The sequence below is a fragment of the Neolamprologus brichardi genome, chromosome 18 (assembly GCF_056152115.1).
Source record: "Neolamprologus brichardi isolate AB-2024 chromosome 18, ASM5615211v1, whole genome shotgun sequence".
NCBI lineage: Eukaryota > Metazoa > Chordata > Actinopteri > Cichliformes > Cichlidae > Neolamprologus > Neolamprologus brichardi.
Window position 1 is genome coordinate 563,755 of NC_142121.1, and position 18,630 is coordinate 582,384.

Genomic DNA, 18,630 nt, shown 5'->3' on the forward strand with positions numbered 1-18,630 from the left:
TCCACATATGTGGACATCACATTTTGGGTTGTTTTGACCAAAATACAAAAGTTTTCTCTATAAGGGCCTGATATCCACTTATGACATTACACTTCCACTGTCCTATCGAGATTTAAAACGAATATCCTCATATTTGGATCTCATTTTTCTCAGAAACGAAAATCAGGTGAAAAAAAAAAAAAAATCAGGTAATTCTTTGTTTTAACATTCATCTGGTCCCAATCAGCCAGGGAAGAGTTCGGGTCTTAGGAGGTTAAACATCTCAGTTACATAAACATGTGAATTTTGATGTCATGTACTGTGTAGCCTTGTTAGAAAAATCAGATTGTTACATGTTTACATTTACACAAAATGTCAGGAATCTGCACCTTCATAAACAAAAATTAAACCTAATTTTTCATGATTTGTTAGGTTCACCCTCTGGGGTCCAAAATATAATTGTCCATTTCGACTCCTTTTGATTTTACATTATTTATATTTCACCTTCAAATGTTCTGACCTTTTTTGGTATCATTCTCTTCAGCTCAACCTCATGGTTCTGAATTTACAGTTATTTTTTCATTGACATACTGTGTTAACTGATCTGAAATCATAAAAAACAAAAACACAAAATCCTAGCAGTAGTTATATTTTTTTACTATAGAAATCACACCTGTTTAATGAATTATTTTCATAACTTGAAATGCAAATATAAATTGTACATGTTGAAAACGTATGCACAAATTTTGTAAACAACTATTTATCTAAAAATGCAATGCAATTTGTGTACAACCATTTAAAAATACTGCTATAACTAAACAAGAGAACAATCAGGTGTCACAATAAGATGGCCCACAAATTGTGCCAGTAAAAAAAAAATAAAAAAAATGTCCGCCACAAGACAGAGGAGGACACCACAGACCTGAACCCTGCAGGCCTATAAATATAACGCTAAACAGCAAAAACAAACTTCACAACTTATTCTGAACTAGATTTTTCAAAATGAAAAGAAACAGCTCACAGTATAATTTGACGAATCCGTGGCAACAACACACTTCCTGTTTCCTGTAAAAGTTTGCATAGACAATTTCCAAAAAAATAAATAAATTACTACTTAATGAGATGCTTTTCTGTAAGAATTCAAAGGACAGCTTGACACCTCACCATTAGCATGAACTCTATCCTGTTGGCACATGTCATTAACATAATCACAGTGAAGCACAGTCCAAAGGTGCTTTCAGTATGAGGACAGCTTTTCTTTTCTACTTTGAAAAATGTATGCACCAAATAAGAACCTGCTACACGTGAGTCCTTTTCTAGTTTCCCACAGCTACAGCGTCTCACCTGAGTGCCCTCTCATGTGGGCAGTAAAAATACCACGATCACTGAAACGTTTCCCACAAGTCTCACAGAAATACTACTTTGAGTGTGTTCTTACGTGGACTAACCAGAGTTCACGAGACCGGAAGCTTTTTCCGCAGAGTTCACAGGGATGTGGTTTCTCGCCTGTGTGGATCCTCATGTGGACAGACAGAATATTTTTCTGAATGAAGCTTTTCCCACATGTTTTGCAAACATACGGCTTCTCACCTGTATGAGTTCTGATGTGTCTCTTAAGTGTTGACGAGTCAATGAATCTTTTCTCACAGATGTGACAGGGGTAAGGTCTCTCGCCCGTGTGTGTTCTCATGTGGATGTTTAAGTTATTACTTTGACAGAAACCTTTCCCACAAATTGTGCATGAGTACGGCTTCTCGCCCGTGTGAACCCTCATGTGATATTTCAGTGTTAGTGTGTCTCGGAAGGTTTTTTCACATACATTGCAGGGGAACGGTTTCTCCCCTTTGTGGATCTTCATGTGAACAGATAAATGGCAGCTTTGGCTGAATCGTTTCCCACATGTTTTGCATGAATACGGCTTCTCGCCTGTGTGCGTTCTGTAATGTATCTGCATCTGAGATTTTTTCTTGAAAGTTTTTTCACAAATGTAACATTTTACAGACTTCACACCTGTACCTGTGTTACTCTCGCGCTTTGACATTACTGAGCCGTCTCCATTGTTACTCCGATGCTTCTTTTTTGACTCTACGGTTTTGGTTGATCTTGCTTCTTTATAATGTTCTGCTCGCTGATCTTTGCTGTTGTTGTTCACAGAACTCTCAAAGAGAAGCTGCTCCCCGTCTCCTCCTGGTTCACTGTGGTCACTTTCCTCATAGGTTTCAGTCACCATGAAGGTATCCGTCTCCTCCTTCAGTCCCAGCTGCTCTCCCTCCTGACTGCTGCACAGTTCCTCCTGTTCTTCTTTAACCTGTGGAGGTTCTGGTTCCTCCTGGTCCACATTGGAGCTCCTCTCCTGGTTCCAGAGCTGCTGCTCAGGGAGAACCTCCTCCTCCTCCTTACAGACAGGCTCCTGTTGGACGTCTGGAGTGTCAACAACAAATGAAAGAAGAGACATGATTAAAAACACAGCAAATAAACTTTGCTGTGTTTTACCAGAATCCCCTGGTAAAATGCATATGTTTACAGCCCGATGCAGAAACTGGTTTGGTTGCTACAGATACAACATCCTCCTGTATGGTGGACGATGTTGTTACAACTCACCTGTTTTCATTGGATTAAGGCTTAAATTTTACTAACTCAGGTCATTTTTATATAGACAAGCTTTCAATTACTTTTTATTTTTATGTTGTATTTGATTGTTTTACATTGTTATTTGTTGTATTTTGATTCCCAGTATTGTGAAGCACTTTATGATTTTTATCTGTGAAAAGCGCTGCATGAGAGAAGTGTCGAGCTGCCACCCAGACAAACAAAAAACAGAAGCTACATCATGTTATAATGTAAAAACTTTATTGTTCTAACAATAAACTTCTCTGCCGAGCTTAGCAAACGTACGCTTATAATATGGTAGGAACATCATGTCAATTCAGACTTTAGAAGCTTCTTCGGTATTTAATCCGGAAAAGGGCTGAATTTGATGAATAAAGCGCCAAAATGTCACAGCGTGATAATAAAAGACCCTCGGCTAGCACAAAGCTACTGCTAAAGGCTAATGCTAGCCAAACAGCCATGTCGGTAAACTAACAAGTGCCGTGACTACTCGGCTATTTCACTACCTCTCCCAATAACTGAGGATGTGATGGGCGAGTTTCCACCTTGACCCGTCTCATCCAGCCAGTCTCCGGCGCCAAAGAAAGCGCTGCACTCAAAGGAAGATAGCGTGGATGTTGCTGAAACTATCAAAGCTAATAAACGAAAGAATGGATGACCTCGCGTTTGCCGGAATCAGAAGAATGGCGGACTTTACATGTGAGAAGATAAAAGATGTCAAAGGCAGAGAAAAGCTCCAAAGAGAAAGAGCGTATTACACGCCTTATAAAACACTTTATAGACAAGGCTAATAATATATCATTCGCTTATTACCCACCAGTCTACCGTTGTTTACAGCGCTGTCTTTTTCTTTTTTCACTTAAATGACCTCGGACAAGAAAGCCTAATTTCTGCTGTTCAATACTGAAGAAATTTAAACTTCTTAAAATTATGCAAAATTGCAGAATATTGTAGAATATTTTAAGGTTATCTGCTATAAAAAGCCAGACCAGGAAACTCTCCTTCATGTTTTTCTGTTTTATTCTCAGTTACTTTCACACAAAGGCATCTGCTGTGATGTTCACACCTCTGATGAAGTCTCACATGTATCAGTGCTGATAAATGATCAGAATTATAATATTTCTGACTGTCTGAGGCTAAACTGAATCAAATCAGGACTTTGAGAACCGGAATCGAATGGATTATAGAAATCAGTGATGATACCCAGCCCCAGTGAGCAGCCTAGGCCCGATAAAAGTGGATGTAGCTGTAATAAGAAAAGATGAAAAGAACGATTGATAACTTTTCTGTTAAGTTAAGGCCTGATCCGTCTGAAATTCATAGCCAGCTCTGACACGGTGCCATCAATCTCTGAATGCTGAAAAAGCAGCAGTGTATCCAGGAAACACATTATATGCTGCAATAAATGCCCAAGTGTCCCCTCGAACACTGCCTTTCAGCAGCAAACAGGTCGTCAGAGGAGCCGAGATGATGATTAAGTTTAACATTTTCTACAATATTGACAAAGCACTTTAAGCACAAGTTTGTTAGTTAATAATTTAGAAATTAATATTGTCTGTATGGACTTCCCCGCCAAAGAAAGTGCACATGTAAAACTACGGTGTTAAGTGATGCGGTTGAAAAATTTGAGTGCACCTAACTTTTGTGCCTTTAAAGTTAGGCGTACCGGTGCGCCCATGTCAAAAAGTTAGTCTAGAGCCCTGAGCTCTATTGCTAGCTAGAAGAATTAAATGTATTTTGGATGATATTGTAGACGAGACACAGTCTGGATTTATGACAAACAGGCTCATCTCCAATAATATTAGACTCGTCTGGGATATTCTGGACTACTCAGCATCTGATGACTCATTGATCCTTCTCCTGGACTTCTATAAAGCTTTTGAGTTTATATTTCTCACACTTCAGAAATGTGGTTTTGGTGATATCTTCTGCAGAGCTATCAAAACTCTGTATTCCAGTGCAAATAGCTGTGTTAGAATGAAAAATGGCACCACTTCTCGTTTTGGTCTCAATCGAGGTGTAGGCCGATCAGCGCAGATCTCTTTTTACTTTGCACCCAAATTCTTGCCTCTCATATTTTGAACAGCCCTGTGAAGGGCATAAACACAGCAGTCAGTTGGCAGATGATACCACAACCTTTCTTAAACATGCCAGCCAGGTGCTGACTGCTTTACATTTACAGGATGTCTCAGAAGGGTCTGGATTGATGCTAAACTTAAATAAATGTCAAAGAGTGTAATGTTCAGAGTATTTGTAATATTACAGTTAAAAATGAAGCATATTTAGGTCTGATGAGCAAAGATAAAAAAACAAAAACAACAGAATTTGAAAAGTTTTCCCCCCCAATTATTAAAAAATCTCAAACCAAATGAAATCAGTGGTTGCAGAGAGATTTAAGTTTAAAGGGGGGTATTGCTCTGAAAAGCAGAAGGTCTGTCTCGACTGACTTATGCAGCAATTTCTCTGCATGTGGACGGAAAAACTTGTAAGGATGTTGACCGAATGCTCTTCAACTTCCTCTGGAAAAACGGGACACATCACGTCAGCAGGAGTGTAGTGATGAATGACTATGAACACGGTGCTCTAAACAATACATTAAAGATTAACCAGACAAAACATTTTCCTAAAAATCAGGTCTCCATCTGGAGACTACATTTTCTCTAAGTTTGGGGGTCTAAGTTTTGTCTTAGGTTGTGATTATGATATAGATAAGCTTCCAGAAAGTTCTATTAGCCTGGTCCCTTCTATATAAACAACTTTACTCCCCATACGTGTTTAATCTGGAATAATAGGAACATAGTGCATAAAAATAAATCATAATTTTTTTCTAGGTGGGTTGAGAAACTGATTGTTTTAGTGAAACAGCTGTTTAATCCTAATGGGCAGATTATGTCTTATCCAGAATTTTTAAACACTTATAAATTTCCAGCCACATCCAAAGAATATGTCATATTATTTGATGCCTGCGTGTATTATAATGCTATCTACAGGTATTCAACCTGTGGGTTCACACACTGGAAGAATCTGGTAATACGAACATTCGTGCTTTGTTCCAGAGAGAATCTCTTATTGGAATTCCTTCGTCAGTGACATTAACGAGAAAAATTCCTAACAAGTATCTGGGAACAAATAGAGTGAAATAAGTTTCATTTAAAATACTTCATAAATATTATCCTGCTAATCATTACATGACAAAGGTCAAAGGGGACATAAATATGAAGCCATCCTGAGACTGAGCAGCACCTCTGACCTGTTCACACATTCATCACTGGACATCTCTACAAGCACTTTACTCTGAAACGGGAAAATGTTAGATTTTGTTTATTTCGAAGGCAAAAGAAGAAGGTGATATATACTTTACAATAAATTTGTTAGTTATCTTAGCTACATTTTATTTCCACAAAAACAGCAGCCAAACCCTAATTTAAACTCCACTATAATGATACTCTATCTTACACAAGATTGATTCGTGGATCACTTAAAACGATTTTGTGCTATTTAAAATTATTTTAACGTATGTAACTTGTTAATTCGTGCACATTCTCTGTATACTGTTTTTAATAAAGGTTTTGGAAAAAAGCCGAGAGGAAACCGGAGCCAAGGCTCACCTGCCGTGATCTCCAGCAGTCTGCGCGGCCCTGGCTGTGATCAGGATCCTCCCTCAGAGGGACACTCACCTGTCCTGTGCAGCTTGATTTCGGGTTTCCAGGTGATATCCAGCAGTCTGCGCTGACGGTCCATCTCTTCCTCGTACTGGACGATCGTTTTTTCAAACTCCAAGAATATTTGTTCAGCAGCAGCAGTTAGTCGCTCGTTGATAAACTCTCTCAGATACTGAACGGAAGGCATTGTTGCTGACACAGCTCACACACTCAACTCACACCGGAGCAAAGCTAACGGTCCAGCCACCGGATGTTCGTCCTCACAGTTCCGGCAGCTCTTCTTCAACTTCCGGTGCATTACCGCCACCTTCTGGATGAGAACAGCTTTTACACCTCATAAAAACACCTGTTGCTCTTAAAACCCTGAAACTACATCACCTGTGTCGCTTTGTAATATTTATTTTATCCATAATTGAACTCTATTTTTCTGTAAGTCAGATTTGCCTTTCCCATCTATATTAACCACATTCTAACATTACTTGCTAAGATGATTCACACCTTTTTAGTGTCACATAAAACAGCGGTCCCCAACCCCCGGGCCTCAGACCGGTACCGGTCCGTGAGAGTTGAGGCTCAGGTGTGAAATATCTGGTTTTCAGCGTTATTTTGTCATCGTTTTTATCGTTAACTCGGTTTTCCTGGGTCTTTTCACGGGTGTTATGAATAAATCTTCTTTTTTTCTGTACTAGTTTTATTTTGTATTTATCCGCGACACCTTAAAGGCCGGTCTATGAAAATATTGTCGGGCACAAACTGGTCCGTGGCACAAAAAAGGTTGGAGACCGCTGATATAAACTGTATGACCAAACCTCAGTACTGAGATTATATCTTCTGCTCTATGACTTCTTCTGGAGTTTAATCTCTTTTCAGACGACAGAAAAACCCAAATGTTCCATTTAAAAGAAAACCATCAGTATTCATACGCTCTGATTTATTCCCACAGCCGTTGATTTAGTTCAGCTTTATCATCGCGCCGTCAGAGCTGTTTATCGAGCTCCGACTAAAGAATAAAAACAGAATTCAAACACAGGACTTAACGGGCACAAACGATCCTGTTTCAGGTCACATATTAACAGTTGTAGAAAGCTGTTTGCAGCCAACAGGAAAAAAGAAGAAAGGATGAATCTGAGAATCTGTTTTTCCTCCAGAGGCTCGTCACAGAAACACGAGACTTTAGAGAAACGTCTGGACCTCCTACGAGGGATCTTCCAGGAATGGTGGCGTTTTCCGGAGCTCTGATTGGTCAGTAGGCATTTTCATACCTGCTGATCTCAAAGCTGTTTGCAGAGTAGGTTACCATGGTGATATGCCCCAGTAAGAAGAAACCAGGGTTAACGCTGGTGACGTGGAGACGAGCTTTAGTGAACAAAAACAACCATAAATAAACTGAGTCGAGTCATTTTGTTGTTGTGGATCAATGACGAGATTCCAGCTGCTCGCCGCAGCAGGTCAGTCGATGTTATTGAGTTCAGTCAGTGGATGGAGAGCATCCATGTATGTCTGAACTCTGACATTCTAACATGTGAACCTGCTCAATCATTTTCAGCTCTATTCTGTTTACCAGTCACATAAAACACATTTAAGTTTGTGGCTGTGACGTGTGGAACAGCTCAGATATGAATAATCGTTCAGGGGTAGGGCTTCTCTCAGAGTGCGCGGAGGTGAGGGTGAAACTTTCTCTTATCTCATAAACAGGGCAAAAGAAAAACATGATCACAATTTAGAAGGAACTTTATTTATACAGGTTACTTTAACAACAATCTACACTTTGTTAGTGTCACCTCTAAAGTCCAAAATGATACAAAGTTACCGTAAGTATGACACGAAGGGTAAAATGAAACTGGGAGGATCGACAGAATCCAGGAACCGTAGATGAGAACAAGACAGGAACAGAGCGCGTTGGTACAGTTAGGGTTGGATGGACGAAGGAAAACGGCTGCGTGAACGACACGAGCTGACGAGCTCCTTTGCCGTCGGAGCCAAAAGTCGAGGCGGGAGGCAGACGCCAACACCCCGCTCCGACCTGCAGCTTTCCAGGCTACGACTCCTCACCTGCGTGAGTGTCCAGGTGCTCCAACAAGCTGCGACTAGACGGAAAACTGGCGCTGCACGCGCCGCAGGGAAACAGCTCCTCACCGGCGTGCGTCTTCATGTGCACGGACAGGATGCTTTTCTGACGGAAACTTTTCCCGCAGCTCTTGCACGAGTACGGCTTCTCGCCCGTGTGCGTTCTCATGTGCACGGACAAGATGTTTTTTTGGCGGAAGCTCTTCCCACAGGCTTTGCAGGGATACGGCTTCTCGCCCGTGTGCGTGCGCTCGTGGATCGTCAGATCGCTTTTTTGAGCGAAACCTTTACCGCACGTTGCGCAGGAATACGGCTTCTCGCCCGTGTGCGTGCGCATGTGCACAGACAGAATCTTTTTCTGACGGAAACTTTTCCCGCAGGCTTTGCAGGAGTACGGCTTCTCGCCCGTGTGCGTTCTCATGTGCACCGACAAAGTGCCGCTGAATCGGAAACTCTTCCCACATTCTTCGCAGGTGTGCGGCTTCTCATCGGTGTGCGTTCTCACGTGGACCAATAGGTGACCCCTCTGAATAAAACCTTTCCCGCATATTTCACAAGCGTATGGCTTCTCACCTGTGTGAAGCCGCATGTGGCTCAGCAGGTGACTGCTCTGAGTAAAACCTTTCCCGCACGTTTCACAGGAATACGGTTTCTCGCCCGTGTGGGTTCTCATGTGACCCAACAGGTGAGCCCTCCGAGTGAAGCTCTTCTCACATGTTTGGCAAGTATACGGCTTCTCGCCCGAGTGGATTTTCTGGTGTTCCTTTACGTAAGAGTTTTTCTTAAAGGCTTTTCCACAAACATTACATTTAAACGGCTTTTTACTCGAGTCGGCGTCACGCTGACTCTCTGACACCGGAGAGCTGCCGGGAGCGCCGTCAGAGTGAAGCTGGTGACCGTTAGCCTCTGGTTCACTGTGGTCACTGTCATCAAAAGCAGTCACCAAGAAGGCGTCGGCCTCCTCCTTCAGGACGAGCTGCTCGTCCTCCTGGCTGGTGCGCACTTCCTCCTGTTCCTCTTTAATGTGTAGAGGCGTCGGCTCCTCCTGGTCCTCACTGGAGTTCATCTTCAGGTCACACAGCTGCTCCTCCTCACAGACAGAGAGACAAACCACGAAAACGTTAGTTCAAACTACAAACACACATAAACGTATAGTTGTTGTCTGAAAACAAAGCATCTTTATTTCGGTTTCATTGCCGCGGGATAAAACAGATTTGTTCAATTCAACACGTCGTCTTTTATACATTTCTGGGATTCCCTCGTCCTCAGGTGAGCTGCTCTTTGTGGACGTCAGCTCATGTCCTGGTCACAGACCAGCTGACGACCCCTCACTGCCTCACTTTGTGTGATTGCTCCCAGGGTAGACGAGCGGGGCCCCGCATCACCCGAGCCTAAACGCTGGCTCCCCATGCGGCTGTGCTCCACCCTTTACACCCACACCCCCACCCAGTCCAGCAACAGCATCATCAATTCTGAGGATGAGACAATCCCAGTGACACAGAGGAGGACCTGACCTGGAGCACGAGCACAGTACTGGTTTAAAAGCTGCTGCGTCCTCCTGTCACTGCAAAGGGAACGCCCGCACATGCTGCGTGGTCGTCCAACAGCACAGAGGAACGCACGCCCAGAACATCTGGAGATATATCGCCCCGTTTGTGAAAGATACGCCTCGACCCGGACGCTTTGTGTTTGAAAGATGCACATCAGGAACGAGGACAAACACTTTAAATCGTGCGAGACGTGGAAATGTCTGGAACATGTGCTGCTTTTGCGTTTCATGGAAAACGCCAAAAACCGTCTAATCAGCTTTAATGACATCACTCGTTTAATGAGCGTGCGGCACCTTTGAACACTGAAGAACAACGTGGACAATAAAGCGGCCGTATATACACGAGACATGAAAGTTCCTACAAAACACGTAACATCTGAAACAGAGACGATGACACAGCGTGGCGTATTGTGCCGCGCACCATGAATGATGATGAATGATGGCCTCCACTTGTGCCTTTAACAGAAACAACAACAACAGATCCCGACCCTCGCCTGCCTGCTTCGGTGGCACTGATGTCACATCCTGTCAGTATCTGGGAGTCCAGCTGGATGAGAAGCTGGCGAGGTCTGCCAGCACGGACGCTGCCTACAGTCTGAGCCGGCTCAGTGTGTGCAGCTCTGAAGCTCCCCCCCCAGTTTCTGCAGCAGGTTCCTTCAGCCTGGCTGTGTGAAGGAACAGGAGCTCGTTGCTTCTGCTGCTGTCATTCATCCACTGGTGTCAGATCCACACATGTGGAACGGGATTCGTCACACCTCATAGTTATCAATATCTCTGCCTCTACTCTCGTTTTATACGAGCGCTTGTTGTTGGTTATATATTTCTTGCTATGACAACTCAATTTCCCTCTGGGATTAACCCTTTAAGACCTGCCATAGAACCAAGTCCGCCAGAGCTGATATTATATGTTTACATGCTGTGGAGCCATTTTTGGGAACATTTCAAGTTGCTATACATCAATACAACCATTACAGATTTTAATAATATGTCTGCATTAAGTGCATAGTAATTACATAAATTGCAAAAAAGTGCAACAAACTACAAAAAAATTGAAAATCGTTTTTGTTTTTTTAACATATATTTCTAGTTAGAGAAATTTAAGAGGCTTATCCCTCAAAACTGTAAATACAAAAAAGTTGCACAAAATAGTTTCCCACCACAGGAAATTTATTTTGAGTGTCTTCATATTTTTATTTTTGTAATACACCAATTTTTATATACTGCAGGAAAAAGGAAAATAAATATTATAGTGCAAATTTGCAAAAAAGCAGCATATGCATCAAAATAAACTATTTCCAGCAGTGCAATATGAGTCCTAAGCATCCCAGAAACCACACAGAAAGTCATAAAGTCAAACATAACTTTTAAAAACACCAGTATAGGCTCATGAGGCTCTGATGGTAAAAAAAAAAACAAACTACATTTACCGCGAAATGACGTCACTTCTGGTTTCGGGCAGGTCATGGAGGACATGCGATAGTTCACGCTGACGTCTATTCCAATGTAGGAAGTGTTACAAACAGCTGATCGGATCGGCAAAGCGTGTTTCTGGAATATTATGTTTTTGTTGCTGCAAGTGCTTTTTATGCAGTTTTTGCAAAGCTATATGTGGAAGGAAACTGTGACCGAGGACAAGCTGATGGCATAAGATGTAAGTACAACTCCTCCGGTTTCATATGCAAAGAAAATTATTGCGCTAGCTCACGTGGTTGCAGAGCTACCGGGATTTAAAAATAGTTACGCAAAACAGAGCGTGCTGCTCCAACCGGCTTTAAAGGATTAATAGTCTCTCTGACTCTGACAGTGTTTCTGGACAGTCATGCTCCACCTGGTGGCAGACGGCTGCATGACACGTAGGAGGAATGAAAACAAACGATGAGGGCTTCCTCCGCCCTCTCTCATGATGGTCGCATAGACACACCTCCTCCGATCAAAAACAGAAACCTGCAAACTGAGGTTTAAAACCTGTTTGATGTTAAAAACGCTGAAAGCAGGAAAAATGGAAACGATTGGAAAAGAAAGAACCTGACGCAGTAAATGGATGAGCACTCGTGGGCCTACTGTGTGCTGGCAATGCTGAAGACAACATGAGGCAGACATCAACCAACCTGCTGGGGTAAATACGGAGAAAATCTTACAAGAAATTCAAGAATTTCAAAAGGAGAGCAAAACACACAGCTCAAAGATATAAAAGGTAATTTTACCTTAGATGTCTTAGACTAACAGGAGGATCGGAGAGGTGGAAAAGCGGACTGAAGCAGGCGAAAGCAGAGCTCAAATACTGGAGCAGGTGATGAAACATGTGCTCAAAGCTCAAGCTCGACAGGAGAGACAATATTAGGATGTATAATGTCACAGAAAATGAAGAGGGGAGGTTTTGTGGAGAAACTCAGAGAAAACCCGGACAGTCCACCGGACACTGAGCGATGACACAGAGCGCTCGCCTCCAAGCCCGCCTCCACCGAAAGACTCAGATCGATAGTGATCACCTTTCACACTACGAAACGAAATTCTGCTTGAAGCACGTCTGTGAAGGTTCTCAGTCACGGATTAAGAAAGACATGAAGGCAACAAACTGGAGGATTTATTTCGATCATGATTATCTGATTGTCCTGTGGAGCAGCTGATCCAGCGAGCATGGAGCATCAGGCAGCAGCAGAGACGAGCTCCAGGTCTGCTGAAGGAAATCTCCTCAGTAAGAACCAAAATAATAGTAAAAGGCAGTTACAGGTGTGTATATCCCACCCTGCAGTACTTTCTCTTTTTACAAGCAGAAGTTGATGAATAGCCAGTCTAAAGGTGTGTGGAGGTCTGAACATGCACTTAAACCCCAAACAAACAGGCTCCAACAAAACCACCGGTAAAAAGTGAAAGAGCTGATGGAGGGCGTGGGTTTGATTGGTGTTCCCTGTTCCACACTCATCATATCAGAATAGACCATTTCGTTGTCCAGCGCAGGGACAGATCGAGAACTATTGAGTCGGACGTCGGAACCTGAGCGAATGCGCCCTGATAAATATTGTAGTCGACTTAGAGGGAAACTAAAGAGAAACAACATGGACACTTAGGCCCAGCCTAAGATTAGCCTAATGATGCTAATCTCAGGAAAGAAATGAGCAATGAAATTCAAAAGTACATGAAAGAAAATGATAATGGAGAGGTGTCCTCAAAGATAAAACGACTGCAGCAGCCTCAAGGAAAAAGAAAGTTTAGCAGGAAAAACGGCACGATTCCCAAAAAGAGCTGGAAAACAGCCGTGCACTGAACCGGAATCTGAATACACTAAAACAAGAAATCAAATGAACTTCAGATACACTCTGAGACTGAACAGATGCTACTTTGTAGACAAAGACATAAATGATTGGCACAGAAACATCAATGCACAAAAAAGGAGATCAAGCTGGCGTTCAACATGAACATAAACCCAGGAGGATACAAGACAGCGACACAGAGCGGGCTGGGATCCTTGAAGAGGCTTTTGACTCTGTTAGTTGGCAGTGCTGATACAGAGAACTGCAGAAATCTGCTCATCACCAGCTCATTAAAACCAATGTAAAGGCATTATATGACACTCCAGCTGCAAGGCTTAAGATTAATGGTCACCTCAACGTCTAACATTGGAGAGGTGAGTGAGACATGGCTGTGCCTCGTCTCTTTGCTGCAACAGAAAAATCACAGGTGTTAAATGTCAATGATGTACTTTTATACTTCAAAACACCCGAGCAGTCCCTGCCTGAGGTAAAGAACTCAAAAACATTGGTCCAACGACAGGATGTAAACTGAGGTCCATGTCCATGTTAAAAACCCAAACAAGCAGACCCACTGAAATGGAAAACAAAATTACAACCAGGCAGGATCATACCTCCGAGCATAAGCTCTACAATAGAAACCAGCAAAAGATTTCTGTATGTTTCAGTGTTTCAGAGCCTCCCACTCAGGATTAATCACAAAGATTTTACTGAACAGGATAAAACGAGCTCTAAAACATTAAAAGAGAACAATGGCTGGGCCCACCGCGTTCAAAAACATATTAGACTTGAGCAATGATGCACTGGTGGGATCCATCATATGGAACAACAATATGCATGTACAGGCAGTGCTGGCAGACACAACTCTACAGGGTAAAATGGTGATAAAAGAAAATAAGCTGGAGAAGTGTACAAAATATCAAAATGTGTGCATATGATTCAGAATCAGATAGATGCTAGTTTCAAAAACTGGATAGAAAAAGGACTCCATATGTGGCGTTGTGAAGGAAGATGAAGTTTCCAAACTTTAAAGCAAACATTTCATTTAGAAAATCGAGACCACTACAGACATCTCCAGCTAAGAAACTTCTATACTCGAAACATTAAAGACCAAAAACCACTGCAGCGAGGCCGTTCATCCAACTCTTTCTAAATGCTGAAAGGTCAGAAACTAAGAAAGCTGTGATCTCACAAATATACAAAAGTCTTCATGATTTCAACAACAACTGTGGCTACGAGGCAGCGCACCACTACCATGTGTGTTGGGACTGTAAGAATATTAAGAACTGCTGCAGAGACGTTCATAAAGTGATACAAACATCTTTATCACATATTTACTCTTTGATTTCAAATCCATGTTTGTAGGACACTAGGCCTGACACGATTAATCGGCTAGTCACGATCACGATCAAAATCGTCGACGACTGATTTAATAGTCGACGCGTCGTTTGAAGCTTTGTAAGATCCCAAAAGACGCAGGAATAAGTAGCAGGATTTAAGAGTGTAATAACGGACTGAAACAGAAGATGGCAGCACTGCATGTACAAGGATGCCAGCTGCCGTTAAACCCGAAGAAGAAGAAGCTGTGTCCCAGAATTCATAGCGCAGCCCAGCTCAGTTTCCAACAATGGCGGCAGCTAGTTAGTTTTAATATTACTCTTATTATTCTTTCTGGGTCACAAAATAAACGTTTAACATATTTTCAGGCGAGAATGTAGCTGTGTAAACCTCAAATATCTGCTCAGTTTATCAAGACACCACATATTTTCAAAAGCGCTCCGACGTTTTCGGAGACGTCTGTTACCCACTAGCTCGATAGCTAGCCGAGGGCTAGGCTAACTAGAGCCGTGAGAACACCGGACTCCCGGCTAATCGTTTTCAAACCCACCGCCGTCTTTCGCTACTCAGGTTAAACATGATATATAAGTCACTTAGATAACTTAAAAATGTTATTGTTTGGCTTTTTTCAGTATTTTATTTGTTCCTGAGTAAATCGGTTTGGCTGAGATTAAAGTTATAGTTTTTACACAGCTGAATAAACGTCAAGCAGACAGCTGATTATCAGAAGTGTGAGATGCTCCAGAATTTACTCCGGTGTCCTGTTATATTTTAGATAGCAAGGAGTTTATTAAACTTCACCAAAACAATCTGCAAATTTCATTAAAATGTAATAAACTATCATCTTGTCTTTATTTTTAGTTAGCACATACCTTAAACACTTAAAGCTGTAAGCTAATGATAGTTATATAAGAGCAGATGCTGCTGGTGCAATAAGCTGTACGTTTTACGTCCAATGGATGATGATCTGATTAGTCGACTATCAAAATTATGTGGCAGCCCTAGAGGACACACACCCTCAGACACACAGGGTGTAGATAAATATTTGGTGTGTTGCTGACCAAAAGATGGCAAACACAGGATCCACCAACATTACCCAGCTGGACTCATGTAACGTTACAGATTTATAAGATGGAAAAGACTTTATTTTAAACTTTATTGACTTTAGAGTAGGAGACATGGCTTCACTGGATATTGCTGATAGTCACCGTTGAAGGAATAAATGTTTAAATGTTTTTACTCTGTATAGTAACACGTACTAATGTCACCATGCATGTACGTAGTTACAAACTACATTTATCTGTACATGTGTAGTTTTTCTGTCCTCACACCTGTGTGAAGGAGAAGTACCTGAAGTGAGTGCACACACCTAGACTACAATGCTCCTCTGTACTTATACGAGTCTTAAAACTAAGCAAGCCGTTAAACGATGTGCATTTCATTTTATACATAACTTCAATAAACACTTAAATAAAAAAGCAGATAAAAACAATAGGATTAAATAACTGCTACGTATGGTGACAATAACAACAACGTGTAATAATAAGTAGTGATGTGACGTTCTGTATCGAGGCTTCGAAGCGTGTGTCGAGTAATTGAGGGGGCGTTTCCGCGAAGCGCGTATCGAGGCTTGCTTCATTTATGGGAGGAGCTGAAAATGATGACGTCCGAAGCCTCGCTGCCCGGCTGTACCACGTGACTGGTTCATGAAGTGGTTCGAACTTTGCCGCGAGATATGACATCGATATAAACCCCTCAGACTTCATTCAAAAATGTGGGTGTTTGATGGAGAGTTGCGGTTAGTGAGAGTTTGGAGACAGTTTGGAGGTTTATGAGAGTGAGGAGAGAAAGTCAGGAGAGAATGGAGCCAGCTAAGAAGAGGAGGATGTCCTCCCCTGTGTGGGAACATTTTGATTTGATTCCTCCCAACAAGGCATGTAAATTTCTACAGAAGATGTATTTTCATAATAATGATGGTGCAATACAATTTATGTTAAGCTGTCTTTACTTTTGTACAAGGTGAAGTGTTTGCTATGTGCCAGGGAGCTGGGATATAACAACAACACCTCATCCATGCTGAGGCACTACAGAGCTTTGCATGAGAATAAGGGAAACACCGATTGTGGAGCAAGACCAGGTGAGCCATCAAATGCCATGATGATATAGCATGCAGTAATGTTACTAAATGATATCACAATATTATACAATGCAATAAGTGACGTGTGTGATATTTATATTTGTGCTTTGTTTTTGTTGTCTTTCCTCAGGAGAACAATCTCAAATAGATGAAGACCTGGTTAGCATGGTGATTGAGGACTCCCAGCCATTTAGCATTGTGGAGGACAAAGGATTTAAAAGATTTGTTAAATCATTAAATCCTAGCTATGTTCTCCTCACTAAAAAGGCCATAAAAGCAGTGAAAATTTAGTTTTTACAGAATAAAATGTGAACAGGCAGGACTGAGGCCTCAGTGTGTAGCTGTCCATACCTCAATGTTACAAAAGCACAACCACTGTCCACACCCCAACCACACCTCACAGTAAATGATCATTTCCATTTTAAGCATTTCCAAATGATCATTTTCCATACTGCCAGTAAAAATATACACAGTATACTGCATCACTACAATATACATGTTTTACACACTCCTTTTGTTGTTGACATTTACAGGCTGTGTGCAAAAGGCCACACTCTTCAAATTCATGCCAACTAATATTTTTACGTCCAGTAGGTGTCCTACTAGAGCAAATGAAGCTTCAAGACACTTTGTGCTGGGGTGAACCAATTGGATGAAAAGCTTCAGTGCTTCATGAAGCTTCATCTGCCCATCACTAATAATAAGCAGCCGACAGCCGTGCAGCTCAAACAGCAGCACGCAGGTTGTGTTTCTGTCTGAGAGGACGTTTGTGCCATCAGGGAGAACTCTGCTGATAATCTGCCTCCACCTGAGGACTGAGCCTCAGGTGGAGGCAGAGCTGAGTGATAACACAGAGCTCTGAGAGGCACAGCTGACTGCACCACGGTTTGCTGTCAGAGCGAGCTCATGGCGTGGTGGTGCTGTACGGTTACACGACCTTCATAACTCTGGGTTTTTCTTTCCTGACAGGCCCACAGTTAAGGATCAACACGCATCTGCGCCTGGTTGGAGCTGACCCACGCCTATAAAACAGGTGGAGGTGGTGTGAGGCGGACCGAGCAGGTGTGCTCAGGTAAGCCGGTAGAGAGCTTTTTTAAATCCCTGCTGCCTGAGAGCCCACGGGGCGTGTCCTCACCCACGCTTTAATGAAGCCCGGGTTTATTTTCACAAACAGAGACAACATGGTGGTGACGTAGTTTGCCCTCGCGCTCCAGGTCAGGGAAAGGAGACGGGCTCATCAAACAGACCCAGTGTGACGTCAGGGGCCACGTCCGGAGTCGATCGCGACAGTTTACCACGTGTGTACGCTGCAAATCGATCAGCTGATATTTGATCACGTGGCTGAGCTGTTGGCGACCTTCCAGAGAGCCCAGACCGCGCAGCACGCACGAGACCTTTTGTTCGGTGCACGCGCGTCTGTGCGCAGACTTAACGTCCCGCAGAGCTGTGATCAGGATCCTCCCTCAGAGGGACACTCACCTGTCCTGTGCAGCTTGATTTCGGGTTTCCAGGTGATATCCAGCAGTCTGCGCTGACGGTCGATCTCTTCCTCGTACTGGACGATCGTTTTTTCAAACTCCAAGAATATTTGTTCAGCAGCAGCAGTTAGTCGCTCGTTGATAAACTCTCTCAGATACTGAACTGAAGGCATTGTTGCTGCCACAGCTCACACACAGCACAAAGCCTCCAAAAGTTCACGCTGGAACAACCATACTGCCGCCTTTTCATTGTTTACTTCCACCGGATGTCCCGCTCTGAAGTTCCGGCAGGAGCAGGATGTTCAAATACTTTGTTCCGCTTGGAATAAACGTCCTTCTTTCTTCCTAAAACCTATTTAAATGTACCAAACTGAGCCATAAATACATAAACAGCGTGTTATAAATAATAAAGGAGAGAAAATGGAAAGAAAAGGCCTCATTCAGGTTTTTATCCATAATGAATCATATCCATTCTACTACTGATCATTCACATACTCAACACCAAAGAGTCTGATGTGAATGAATACTAACACACGGCTTTATAATATTTTATTGTTTGATG

At 42.5% G+C, this 18,630-nt stretch overlaps 1 protein-coding gene and 1 pseudogene across 2 annotated transcripts; both read right to left on the reverse strand.

Moving 5' to 3' along the window:
- Window positions 1-518: 518 nt before the first annotated feature.
- On the reverse strand, window positions 519-6,455 carry LOC148097213 (uncharacterized; annotated as a pseudogene).
- A 1,511-nt stretch (window positions 6,456-7,966) lies between these two features.
- On the reverse strand, window positions 7,967-18,175 carry LOC102784602 (uncharacterized). 2 transcript variants are annotated; one of them, XM_087831898.1, is made up of 2 exons: window positions 18,070-18,175; window positions 7,967-9,408 (listed from the first exon to the last, which is right to left on the reverse strand). In XM_087831898.1, the coding sequence occupies exon 2, from the start codon at window positions 9,382-9,384 to the stop codon at window positions 8,290-8,292; it is 1,095 nt and encodes a 364-aa protein (XP_087688024.1). In that variant the 5' UTR covers window positions 9,385-9,408; window positions 18,070-18,175; the 3' UTR covers window positions 7,967-8,289. The 2 variants fall into 2 exon arrangements, with proteins under 2 accessions (XP_087688024.1, XP_006807046.2); XM_006806983.3 differs by having other exon boundaries at window positions 7,967-9,399; window positions 18,070-18,135.
- Between the last annotated feature and the right edge of the window lie 455 nt (window positions 18,176-18,630).